Below are 13,421 nucleotides of genomic sequence, written 5' to 3' on the forward strand. Positions count from 1 at the left end.
TATTATTATTATTTGTTATAACTTTTTTAAAATTATTTCTCTATTTTCTTTCTCTCTGCATTGTTGGGAAGGGCCCGTAAGTAGGCCGTTCACTGTTAGTCTACACCAGTTGTTTACGAACCATGTGACAAATCTTCTCTGTATACATCAATGATGTCGCTCTTGCTGCTGGTGAGTCTCTGATCCACCTCTACACAGACAACACCATTCTGTATACTTCTGGCCCTTCTTTGGACACTGTGTTAACAACCCTCCAGGCAAGCTTCAATGCCATACAACTCTCCTTCCGTGGTCTCCAATTGCTCTTAAATACAAGTAAAACTAAATGCATGCTCTTCAACCGATCGCTGCCTGCACCTGCCCGCCTGTCCAACATCACTACTCTGGACGGCTCTGACTTAGAATACGTGGACAACTACAAATACCTAGGTGTCTGGTTAGACTGTAAACTCTCCTTCCAGACTCATATCAAACATCTCCAATCCAAAGTTAAATCTAGAATTTGCTTCCTATTTCGCAACAAAGCATCCTTCACTCATGCTGCCAAACATACCCTTGTAAAACTGACCATCCTACCAATCCTCGACTTCGGCGATGTCATTTACAAAATAGCCTCCAATACCCTACTCAACAAATTGGATGCAGTCTATCACAGTGCAATCCGTTCTGTCACCAAAGCCCCATATACTACCCACCATTGCGACCTGTACGCTCTCGTTGGCTGGCCCTCGCTTCATACTCGTCGTCAAACCCACTGGCTCCACGTCATCTACAAGACCCTGCTAGGTAAAGTCCCCCTTTATCTCAGCTTGCTGGTCACCATAGCATCACCCACCTGTAGCACGCGCTCCAGCAGGTATATCTCTCTGGTCACCCCCAAAACCAGTTCTTTCTTTGGTCGCCTCTCCTTCCAGTTCTCTGCTGCCAATGACTGGAACGAACTACAAAAATCTCTGAAACTGGAAACACTTATCTCTCTCACTAGCTTTAAGCACCAACTGTCAGAGCAGCTCACAGATTACTGCACATGTACATAGCCCACCTATAATTTAGCCCAAACAACTACCTCTTTCCCTACTGTATTTATTTATTTATTTATTTTGCTCCTTTGCACCCCATTATTTTTATTTCTACTTTGCACATTCTCCCATTGCAAATCTACCATTCCAGTGTTTTACTTGCTATATTGTATTTACTTTGTCACCGTGGCCTTTTTTTTGCCTTTACCTCCCTTATCTCACCTCATTTGCTCACATAGTATATAGACTTGTTTATACTGTATTATTGACTGTATGTTTGTTTTACTCCATGTGTAACTAACTCTGTGTCGTTGTATGTGTCGAACTGCTTTGCTTTATCTTGGCCAGGTCGCAATTGTAAATGAGAACATGTTCTCAACTTGCCTACCTGGTTAAATAAAGGTGAAATAAAAAATAAAAAAAATATTTGATTTGACCTTTAAATATCTTTAAATAATGTGCGTGTGGACACAACTTTATTCATATGTGTAGATGAAGGAACACCCCTTTCCATACACTCCATTCGATTTTGTCCAACAATTATTCCATTGCTATCCAAATGTCAAATGACATGTCATCGTATAAAATAAGGTTGGCGGTGAATTATTGCCCCGTGTGACATACATTGGAAATTGATCTATATTCACCATCATCTCCTCCATGGCTTTTGCCAGGGTTCAGGACCTTAATTCACTACTGGGAAGACAAATGACTGATATATTGACCCTGATAATCCCTGAGCCTCCCCTCCCCATCACAGCACATGAAAGCCACTCACTATGAAAGCCACTCACTTGGAATTCACTGTCATCATTTCTCTGTGGAGTAGAAAGCAAAGAGAGTGGAAAGGGGAGAGGAACCCATCATGGCAGACTGGTAGTGTATAGGCCAGCATCTCCGTGGGTCAGTCGCTGAACAATCCCAGTATAGCCACACTCAACACGGATGGTTCCGGTTGCACAGCTCTGGGGTGAAGCTTCCCCTCCCCCAATCATAACCTTAACCATTAGTGGAGGAAATGCTAAACTGACCCAAGATCACCATCTTTGGGGAACATAGAACTATACACCAGTTGCGTACGGTACTCTGTGGAGGGAAAAGGGGAATGACTTTGCTTTGGCTTTCATCTATCAGAATGGTGGAGGAGGATTAATAGGATGTTTGGTTTGAGCTTAGGCCCTGGCAGAGTCAGACAGGACTGGGCATGTCCTTGGAGCGACTGGGGCTGAATGGCTGGAGCTGAATTGATGGCCTGTGTAAATCAGTGTTGTATGATCAGGCCTGCATTGGCCTAATTAAGCAGGCGGTAATATGGTAATTTAGAGTCATTAAGAAGCCGGGGGAGGGATCCACATCAAATCCCCTCTGGCCCCCCCAAGAGCTTGCAGGCCAACCCACACATGTCTTATGCCTTCCCCTCAGCTCAGATTGGACTGGCAGAAAGAATATAGCACCAGCGTCGTATTCATTTGTGCACACTGTAGCGAAACGTTTCACAACGGAATACCAAAACGAGAACTTCTTAATCAAGGTAATCCATGTTTCTTCTTCCATTTGGTGTATAATGAATATAACCCTGTGTGCGTGTGCGTGTGTGTGTGTTTTTCTCAGATGACAGTGGATCAACAGGAGGGCCCGGCTCTGCAACCCTCTCTCTCGCTGTGTGTGCTAAGTGTGTGTGGGCCCCCATGTGTGTGGCTCCCAAGCTCACCTAGGAGTCAGTGCCGTACTGCAACAGACACTGTGTGACAGTATGGCCTCCTGACAGTCGCACACAGAGCATGAATTATAGATGACTGATGCCGCACTGTGAGTGAGGTGGCTGACATTAAACCAAAATGGCAAATGTGACACATAATGGTTATGATGTATGAAGGCGCGTACGCCTGAGTAAGTGTGAGCTAAACGCTTAAAATGGAGGACTCTCACGCTCCAAAGAGAAGACATTTCACAACTCCATAAACCTGCTTGTTCTAAACAGTGCTAACAGTTCTAAATACAGTACTTAGTGAAAGAGCATGTGTTTTTCTGTGAGTTGAGTGACGCACAGGGATGTAGTGGTACTTCAACCTTATATAGCCCGTGGATAGAAGTGCCAGGGCTTAGCCCGTTGCACCAAATTGCTGTTTATTTGTTGGATATCATTCACCTACTCTCGTTGAAAGTAGTAATATCCTCTTTGATATGAAAGACTGCACTACTAACATACAAAGCAGCTAAATTGCACCAACAATCAAAAACAACGCAAACCCAACATTTATGAACCCCCCCCAAATAAATGTTTGATAAGATGTTGTGATGTTTAGTGATGACATAAAGTAGGCAGGCGTCTTTGACCTGAAGAGAAAAGAGTCACATTTGCTCCTATTTCATGATCTTAACAGATCTCTTGCTATTTATTTTTTGGGATATATCTGTTGTATGGTGGTTCTTGTTGTTCTACCCAGACTGCACAACACATTTCCTGATTGGGACAATAAATGGGTATTCTACATGCCAAAGCCTTCTAGAAGTGGCTTTGATTATCTCCAGGAGTCTAGCTAGATTTAGCACTGTTTCCTTGGGTATGTGTCAGAGAGCATGGTGTAATTTACATTTGAATCATTTTGCAGACACAATTATCCAGAGCAACTTACAGTAGTGAGTAGATACATTTTTGTGCTTTTTCCCCATAATGGTCCCCCATGGGAATCAAACCCACAACTCTGGCGTTGCAAGCACCATGCTCTACCAACTGAGCCACACGGGACCGCTGATCAGCTCCATCGCCAGTCTGCTAGATGAGTACTGGCTCTCTACTCTCTCCATTCTCTCACTGCCAGAGAGCAGACAGGTGGAACATATGAGATAATAACAATTATCAGAGCCATGCGAAAGCAGCTATTCCCAGGGACCCCGCCCCCCCATGTAAATTCCCTCTGTGTTGAGTGTCTTTTCCAGTAGCCTATACTCATGGCATACAGCATGACTAATGGCAGAAGGATTCTCCTCTCACGCAAATTACATTGATCTGATGAATGGAAAAATAATAGAGAATAATCAGGTCGTTTTTGCGTGTGTGTCGTCGCTGTTGGCCTGATTGGAAGTGCACAGCACATTTTCCATGTGGGGACCAACTTGGTTGATAACCATCACATTAGGGCTTTGGCCTTAACAGATCACCACTGCTCAACTTCTGCCAAGGGGAATTCTTTATTGGTGGAGGAGAACTTGTGTGCAATTTCTCAACCGAGAGTCCAGGTTCCCATGGTCGGAAAGGATTTAGCACTGTGCGTCTTATTTCAGAGCGACGGGATGGTGGATGAGGAGCTCTCCCATTGCTCTCACAGTGTAATCACAGCGTTTTAATCTACAAGACACAGCGCCTTACCTGCAGCTAGCTGCCAGTCACATAAAAGAAACATCCCAGTGACTCAGTCACTCACTAAATCCCTTTGCTTTCCCAGCCAGAGCAAGACAAAGCAAGGCAAGGAAAACATCACTAGGTTCTTAATGAGAGCCCTACTTCAAGCCTTCTAACCGGAGATAATCCTAAGCATCTAAACCACCCACCGCCCCATAAAACAAGACGTGATGTGCTAACGTTGCGCTAGTTACTACCTGGCCGAGGTAATAAATCAGCTTAATTTTGCTTGGTTTCTTCCGACCAGAACGTTTTTTGGATGCCGCCCTGCTGTACCAACGTGTTGTTGTTCACTGCACCCAGGCTTTTTCTAGACCCTGCACACAGCTCCAAGCCTGCAAGCATCAGAAGGAGCGTCTCTGTGTCAACTCTGATGCCGCTGCCAGAATCAATAGCTCTCTCATTGGCCGGAGGGTTGAATCTGGTCTTCAATAGAATGTCCCAGCCCTTGTTGGAGGTGCTTGTTGGGGGCTTACTGTTGGTCCAGATTTCTTGTCGGTCATCAGTTGTGTGTTTACAACCTTGAACTGGCGTGTTTGTCGGCAGCAGTAGTGCCAACTCCCAGAGGACTGCATCTTTCACTAGAATTCTGCCATTTCTCTAATGAGGCAAACACATCTGCCCTTGAACAAGCTGGGGAGAGTAATAATGGTTGTGTTTGAATGCACAGAGCCCGACAGGCCATAGGCTGGCACATACTCCTGCTCGCACACACACACACATACTGATGCACACACGCACACCACACATACTCCTTCTCTCCCCGAGTCAGTGAAGCATAGCCCCATCTGTGCACTGTGTGGGGAGCATGTTTCCTATACCACTTCACACAAACACTTTGCTGGAAGTCAGAAGTATCTTATGAAAACATAGCAGGCAGTAAATGTGAAATGAGAGAGAGAGAGACTTTTTTTCTTAACTGCATTGTTTTTTAAGGGCTTGTAAGTAATCATTTGACTGTAAGGTCTACAACTGTTATGAGAGTGAGAGAGAGGAAGGGGGGAGAGAGAGAGGGATGTGAGGGGGTGAAATAGATCATTTAGAAATAAGAGAGAGTTCAGTAAGTCACAGCCAGGGCTGCAAATAGTTCCCATCATGTCTGACATAGGCATGGGCCTCCAGTGTCATCATGGCACTCACCATGATGACCAGGAATATTGTTAGAGGATATTTTTAGAAGAATTGTATTAGAGGAATATATAGAGAGACTTTTATTGGAGACTTTTATTTCCCTCACCAACTTTAAACATCAACTATCTGAGCTGCTAACCAATCGCTGCAGCTGTACATAGTCCATCTGTAAATAGCCCACCCAATCTATCTACCTCATCCCCATACTGTTTTTATTTTATTTACTTTTCTGCTCTTTTGCACAGCAGTATCTCTACTTGCACATCATCATCTGGTCATTTATCCCTCCAGTGTTAATCTGCTAAATTGTAACTATTCGCTCCTATGGCCTATTTATTGCCTACCTCCTCACACACTGTATATAGACTTTATTTGTTCTACTGTGTCATTGATTTGTTTATTGTGTTATTGGCTTGTTTATTGTTTACTCCATGTGTAACTCTGTTGTTGTCTGTGTCACACTGCTTTGCTTTATCTTGGCCAGGTCGCAGTTGCAAATGAGAACTTGTTCTCAACTAGCCTACCTGGTTAAATAAAGGTAAAATAAAAAAATACAAATACAGAGAGAGGGGGTGACAGAGAGAGAGGGGGTGACAGAGAGAGGGGGTGACAGAGAGAGAGGGGGTGACAGAGAGAGAGGGGGTGACAGAGAGAGAGGGGGTGACAGAGAGAGAGGGGGTGACAGAGAGAGAGGGGGTGACAGAGAGAGAGGGGGTGACAGAGAGAGAGGGGGTGACAGAGAGAGAGGGGGTGACAGAGAGAGAGGGGGTGACAGAGAGAGAGGGGGTGACAGAGAGAGGGGGGGTGACAGAGAGAGAGGGGGTGACAGAGAGAGAGGGGGTGACAGAGAGAGAGGGGGTGACAGAGAGAGGGGGTGACAGAGAGAGGGGGGGTGACAGAGAGAGAGGGGGTGACAGAGAGAGAGGGGGTGACAGAGAGAGGGGGTGACAGAGAGAGGGGGTGACAGAGAGAGAGGGGGTGACAGAGAGAGGGGGTGACAGAGAGAGAGGGGGTGACAGTGAGAGAGGGGGTGACAGAGAGAGAGGGGGTGACAGAGAGAGGGGGTGACAGAGAGAGAGGGGGTGACAGAGAGAGAGGGGGTGACAGAGAGAGGGGGTGACAGAGAGAGGGGGTGACAGAGAGAGGGGGTGACAGAGAGAGAGGGGGTGACAGAGAGAGAGGGGGTGACAGAGAGAGAGGGGGTGACAGAGAGAGAGGGGGTGACAGAGAGAGAGGGGGTGACAGAGAGAGAGGGGGTGACAGAGAGAGAGGGGGTGACAGAGAGAGAGGGGGTGACAGAGAGAGAGGGGGTGACAGAGAGAGAGGGGGTGACAGAGAGAGAGGGGGTGACAGAGAGAGGGGGTGACAGAGAGAGGGGGTGACAGAGAGAGGGGGTGACAGAGAGAGGGGGTGACAGAGAGAGGGGGTGACAGAGAGAGGGGGTGACAGAGAGAGGGGGTGACAGAGAGAGAGGGGGTGACAGAGAGAGAGGGGGTGACAGAGAGAGAGGGGGTGACAGAGAGAGAGGGGGTGACAGAGAGAGAGGGGGTGACAGAGAGAGGGGGTGACAGAGAGAGAGGGGGTGACAGAGAGAGAGGGGGTGACAGAGAGAGAGGGGGTGAGAGAGAGAGGGGGTGACAGAGAGAGGGGGGGTGACAGAGAGAGAGGGGGTGAGAACAAATAGAGCAAGAGGAAGTTTGAGTGAGGGAGGGAGACAGCGAGAAAGTGAAGAAGAGAGAGAGAGAGAGAGAGAGAGCTCACATCATTGAAAGGTTGGTCATGGCCACATCAACACCATCATCCCAGAAAACCATGTACATATTACCTCGACTAACCGGTGCCTCCGCACATTGACTGTGTACCAGTACCCCCTGTATGTAGCCTCGCTACTATTATTTTCTTGTTGCTCCTTCATTATTTTCTTTCAATTATATATATACTGTACATACATATTCTTTTTTACTTCATTTTATTTGAGTAAATACTTTCTTAACACTTTCTTAACTGCATTGTTGGTTAAGGGCTTGAAAGTAAGCATTTCACTGCAAGGTCTACACTTGTTCTATTCAGCATTTCACTGTGAGGTCTACACCTGTTCTATTCGGCACATTTGACAAATAACATTTGATTTGAGCACACAGTGTGTGTGTGTGGAATTGCGTGTGTGTGTTTAAGTGCTCTCCCACCGCCGTCCACCCAAATTGCCGCCGCCCTGATCTTGCGCTGCAGCAGCTGCAATTTCCGTTCCCTAGAATTACACAAATGTTAGTGTTCACCCTTCACACTGTAACATTAGCTGCTCCACTATGCCGAAATATTAACGTTAAGAGTTGGCATGTTTAAATATTTATGCTTGTTTGCATAAAGTATTCATGGATTTTTTTTTGCTACCCAAAGAGTACTCCGTTTTTGATGAGAGACTAGAGCATTTCCATATTGCAAGGTAATCCCAGCAGCACAGTATTTGTGGCTAAATCCCATGATGTACATAGGCTCTGGAAATTATGGAAACTAGACGGTAGAGGACTGTTTGTTGAATAGCTTGACAGCTTTCAGTTAGAGTCATCAGAAAGTGAACACGCACTGCGTAACAGTGTCATTCACTTCAAAGATTCCTATTTCAGAAGTGTCTTTCATTACACAGGTTGGTCCTGTGTGGCTCAGTTGGCAGAGCATGGCACTTGCAATGCCAAAGGTTGTGGGTTAGATTCCTGCTGGGTCCACACATACGAACATATTTGCACACATGACTGTAAATTGCATTGAATAAATGTGGCTGCTAAATGCCATAAATTAGTTTTAGGTTATCGTCAGATAATTTCAAAATGAAAGTGGGATTTATAGTGCCTTCAGAAAGTATTCACACGGTGTGAATCACAACCCTCGACTTTTTCCAAATGGTGTTGTGTTACAGGAATGAACAAAACACTTGTTAAATCGAGATGTTGTGTCAATGACCTACACACAATACCCCAAAATGTCAAAGTGGAATTAATTTTTTTTTATTTTTAAATTTAAAAAAAGAATAATGAAAAGCTGAAATGTCAGTAAGTATTCAAACCCTTTGTTATGCCAAGCCTAAATATGTTCAGGAGTAAAAAATTAGATTAACAAGTCACCTAACAAGTTGCATGGTCTCTGTGCAATAATAGTGTTTAACATGATTTTGTCAGAGAAGTATCTCTGAAACACATACAAACATCTGTAAGGTCCCTCAGTTGAGCAGTGGATTCCAAGCACAGATTCTAGGGCAAAGACCAGGGAGGTTTTCCAATGCCTCATCAAGAAGGGCTACCCTGGGGCGGCAGGGTAGCCTAGTGGTTAGAGCGTTGGACTAGTAACCGGAAGGTTGCAAGTTCAAATCCCCGAGCTGACAGGGTACAAATCTGTCGTTCTGCCCCTGAAAAGGCAGTTCCTAGGCTGTCATTGAAAATAAGAATTTGTTCTTAACTGACTTGTTAAATAAAGATGAAAAAAAAGGGCACCTATTGGTAGATGGGTGAAAATAAAATAAATCTGTGAATATCGCTTTGAGTATGGTGAAGTTATTAATCACGCTTTGGATGCTGTATCAATACACCCAGTCACTACAAATATACAGGTATCCTTACTAACCTAGTTGCTGGAGAGGAAGGAAACCACTCAGGGATTTCAGCATGAGGTTAAAGGTAACTTTACAACAGTTACCGTACCTTCAGAAAGTATTCTTGACTTATTCCACATTTTGTTGTGTTACAGTCTGAATTCAAAATGGATTACATGTATTCTTATTCATCTACACATAATAACCCATAATGACCAAGTGAAAACATGTTTTTAGAAGTGTTTGCAAATATTTGCCCATTATTCTTTTCAAAATCCAAACATCTTGCCATAGATTTCAAGCAGATTTAAGTCAAAACTGTAACTCGGCCACTCAGGAACGTCCACTGTCTTTTTGGTAAGCAACTCCAGTGATGAAAGGTGAATTCATCTCCCAAAAGCTGATTTTGCCTGTGCTTAGCTCCATTCCGTTTCTTTTCTATACTGAAAAACGTAATTATTACAAGCATACCCATGCAATGATGCAGCCACCGCTATACTTGAAAAAATATGGAGAATGAGACTCAGTAATGTGTTGTGTTGGATTTTTCCCCAAACATAACACCTTTTCTTATCCAGGACAACAATTGAATTTGCTTTGCCACATTATGTGCAGTATTACTTTAGTGTCTTGTTGCAAACAGGCTGCATGCGTTGGAATAATTTTTCATTCTGTACAGGCTTCCTTCTTTTCACTCTGTCAATTAGATTCCTATTGTGGAGTAACTACAATGTCGTTGATCCATCCTCAGTTCCTCCGTCACGCTGTATCCCTTTAATCAAAGACTTGTACTGTGGGTTACAAGGATCACGTAACCTCGGTATTTCCAAAAACACCCTTTTAGATATTTACTTTCTTTGTTTCTACCGCGGCACGTAAGTCCTTTGATAACAAATTAGAGGTAGGGTACTTCTTAATCACTAAGAAGTACCTTCCAGAATCACCTTTATTGGGAATTTGACCTGGTAAAGTGGCGCTGGCATCGCCTTACAATAAACAGACACACAGACAGAGACACAAATAATGTAGACCAAGAATATGTGGTTGAATTCCTGAACATGTACTGACACATGTTATCTCTTGTTGTTGTGCTGTGCAGGTTGTGGAGACGAACCTCGTGGCATTCGACTGCCACTGGATCATCATCAATGAGGTCAGTGCGGAGGCAGCCACGTTGTCTGCCACGGTAACACAGTAGGGGTACTGCAGAACACTGAGAGAGGGAAGGGTGGGGGGGAGAATGCATACAAACATGCTCACAATCCAAATACTCAAATGCTCACAAACATACATGCTTTTACTGGTTTTCACATGTTACTGCTGGAACATCGTTTGAATCCCACTTCTAGAAAAACATTTGTTTCGTGTTGAAAGGACAGCAAGGGCCAGGTTTTCTCTGACTTAAATATGGATGAGGGCTTATGGTTGTAATAATTCTCCTTTATCTACAACTTACCACACTGACGTTTTTCGGAGGGAAAAGCGGAAGCATTCATAATTGATCGTTCCCCTTCTATATACAGTATGCATGTGGGGACGTGGGGTATGGCATGAAAACGAGCGTCTGGAACGCTCTGCCCTCTCTTCTCTTCCTCCATCCCTTTCTCCCTCTCTCCCTTGCTCCCCTGCTGTTTGGCTTGTTTCACGTGGTGGGGGCAAATGAGGACAAACGCCAACGCACTGATCCAGACTAATACTGACAAGTGTGAAAAAAAAAGAATCCCACTTAAAGAGGAATTAAAATGGGGTCTGCCGATGACGGAGGGACATTTTTTCCTCTGATAAAGTTGAGGCAGGAGGGATTTAGGCTGCTGGGGGATGGGGAATGGTTTGGAGGGATAGAGGGTGCGGCCCAATACTATCCTTTCTCCTGAAATGTGCACTCATTCACAACTTCCCACAAACAGTGGATTGGTGGAGGCATGGGCTTGTGGGAGATTCCTATACCAGTCATTTCCTTTTGAATCAGTAAAGGGAAGTGAACAAGTGCACACTCTGGTAGGAAGGACAGATAACACGTTGTTTTCAGTGAAACATCACAATACTTTCGATTTGGGTGCTGTGGGGCAAGAAGACTCCCAGCTCCGCTACAACCATTGACAACTACGTGCCGTTTTCAAGAGATCGTTAAATAAATGTTAGAACTGTTTGGTTTTAATATCATCACCTATTGGGCATAGTCGGAAATCAAATTATGTTTACCGGCCATGAAAGCAAGCAGTTACGTTCTGTAGCAGGCTGATGATCGAGCTAAATGTGCGCAATTGTTTTGCATGGAATAACCGCAAATATGTAGGTCTGACTATGATATTACAACCAAATTTATTGAACAATCCCTTGAACACAGCACACGGTTGTCAATGGTTTTAAGCGGAGCTGTGGGTCTCCTTGCCCCCAGCAGCCAAATTGAACGCTCTAACCTTATTGTGACGTTTTTATTGAAAACAACCTATTGAGCCATAGCCAGAAGTCACATGTTACATGGAAGGCCGGATCTTACCTTTCTAGGATAGCACTCTGGGTGTCGAAAGAGCCCAAAATGTTTTTTACACCAACCTGAATCCTTGGATAGGGTAGGGATTCAAAACTAAAGAACATGTCAGTAATACCAAACTATAACAGATTGATAGCATTTACTTCAACAGACTGAACAGTGTAGGTAGTGGCATCAACTTGTTATGAAACATACTAGGTGACAATACAGTCCTGGACCTCCTGTGGATGTAATATTGCTGGTCTATGTAGAGATGAACCCGCTCTCCTATTTAACATGTGGAATTGTTAGGTTAGATCGCTCGTTGGTTATTACCGCACGGTCGGAACTAGAAGCACAAGCATTTCGCTACACTCGCATGAACATCTGCTGACCGTGTGTGCATGACCAATAGAATTTGATTTGATTTGATTTTGCAATCGCCTTAGCATTTTGTCCGCAAGTATTAGATGTCAACTTAGATGACGTTCTACTTGCAATATGGACTCCTCGGCACGGCTGATATGTCATGTAACCTAGACAGGGTAATTGTGAGGAAAGGAGCCTGGACCAATTCAGAACTGTCATTAAGCCCAGTCATGTCCCAATCATTTACACGCACTGACATTCCGAGAGCTTTTAGTCCACCTGTCCACTGAAAGTCAAAGTAGTTGACGTTTTGTCAGTTAATGAGTTCCAGCACTTCGGAGGAGTGTGTGCTCTTGTTAATACCTCCCCGACAATGTTTATTTCCTTGCACGCTCTCGGGGCATGTCAATGCTTTTTTGGTGGCAAGTTCTGCATTTGAGAACTTTTCAGAGCTTTGCGAGATAATCGCTTCTTACATTTTCCTTGGTGGAATATTTTGGGCTGGCAGGTGTATAGTTGCGGTCTGTTTGTATTTGGAGAATGGCCACCAGATCAATGATATGAGCGGTGTGTGTTCCTAGGATGTGGTCACCATCGCCAATGTCATGCAACTTGGTTGGATTTTGGAGCTACCTTCTGCTCTCATGTGCGGTGGTGAAGAAGTGCAAATCTGCTAGGTTGTACAAATTCAAGGCTTGACACAGTAAAGCCTATTCTGTATCATAATGTATTGTACAATTGTACTTTATTAATGGTGTCATTGTTACTTTTTTCCTTTGTCTGGTCTCATATACAGTATAATTCAATATAAGTTACAGGATGCCTTTTAGCATGGATGTTCATGTGACTTCTCTGGCAGGCTTGATTTATTTTGTGTGTCTGTCTGTGTTCATGTGTCTTCTTTTGTGCTCCTGCAGGAGATCTCAGACCAGGACGTCCAGGAGCTGGTTATGAAGTCTATCGGGCGTCTGACTCTGATCAGGCAGACCTTCCCCCTGCCCCAGAACACCAGCCAGCGCTGTGTCAAGCACAACCACCGCATCAACACCTCCCTCTGTGACCCCAAAGACCCCAAGGCTCAGACACTGGAGGTAACACACACACCAAAGCTGTGTACCAAATGGAACCATAGTCCTTATGTAGTGCACTACCTTTGACCGAAGCGACCACCCCCCCCCCACCCCCCCCACCCCATTTCCACCTCCCCTTCCCCCAATCACACAACTTTTAATTATCTTATAGTTGTTGATGGCACCAACATTGTTGCCACGTGCCCCAGGTTTGTGTTCTCCCCCCGACATCCTAATACATTTTTTGGAAAGTGGGCCCACATTTTGTCTGTATCAAACATCATAACTCATCGCAATATTATCATGGAAATGTGGCATGTAATTTCTCTGTTATTTTTTATTTTTTTTATTTTTTTTACATTTGTCCCGGGGC

The 13,421-nt window shown here is 44.5% G+C and overlaps 1 protein-coding gene and 1 non-coding gene across 4 annotated transcripts in view; one reads left to right on the forward strand and one right to left on the reverse strand.

The window, feature by feature from the left end:
- Window positions 1-13,421, forward strand: part of grid2 (glutamate receptor, ionotropic, delta 2) — a 555,674-nt gene that overhangs the window by 358,160 nt on the left and 184,093 nt on the right. For all 3 annotated transcript variants that reach the window (XR_002475295.2, XM_021620870.2, XM_021620869.2), the window contains exons 5-6: window positions 10,236-10,289; window positions 12,896-13,069. Coding sequence is in view for 2 of the 3 variants with exons in the window: in XM_021620870.2 (XP_021476545.2) it covers window positions 10,236-10,289; window positions 12,896-13,069 (228 nt within the window). In the remaining variant the exon portion in view is untranslated. The remainder of the gene's footprint in view (window positions 1-10,235; window positions 10,290-12,895; window positions 13,070-13,421) is intronic.
- On the reverse strand, window positions 3,695-3,770 carry trnaa-ugc. Its single transcript has one exon. It is a non-coding gene; the product is annotated as a tRNA-Ala (tRNA).

Source organism: Oncorhynchus mykiss, chromosome 11 (genome assembly GCF_013265735.2).
Source record: "Oncorhynchus mykiss isolate Arlee chromosome 11, USDA_OmykA_1.1, whole genome shotgun sequence".
NCBI lineage: Eukaryota > Metazoa > Chordata > Actinopteri > Salmoniformes > Salmonidae > Oncorhynchus > Oncorhynchus mykiss.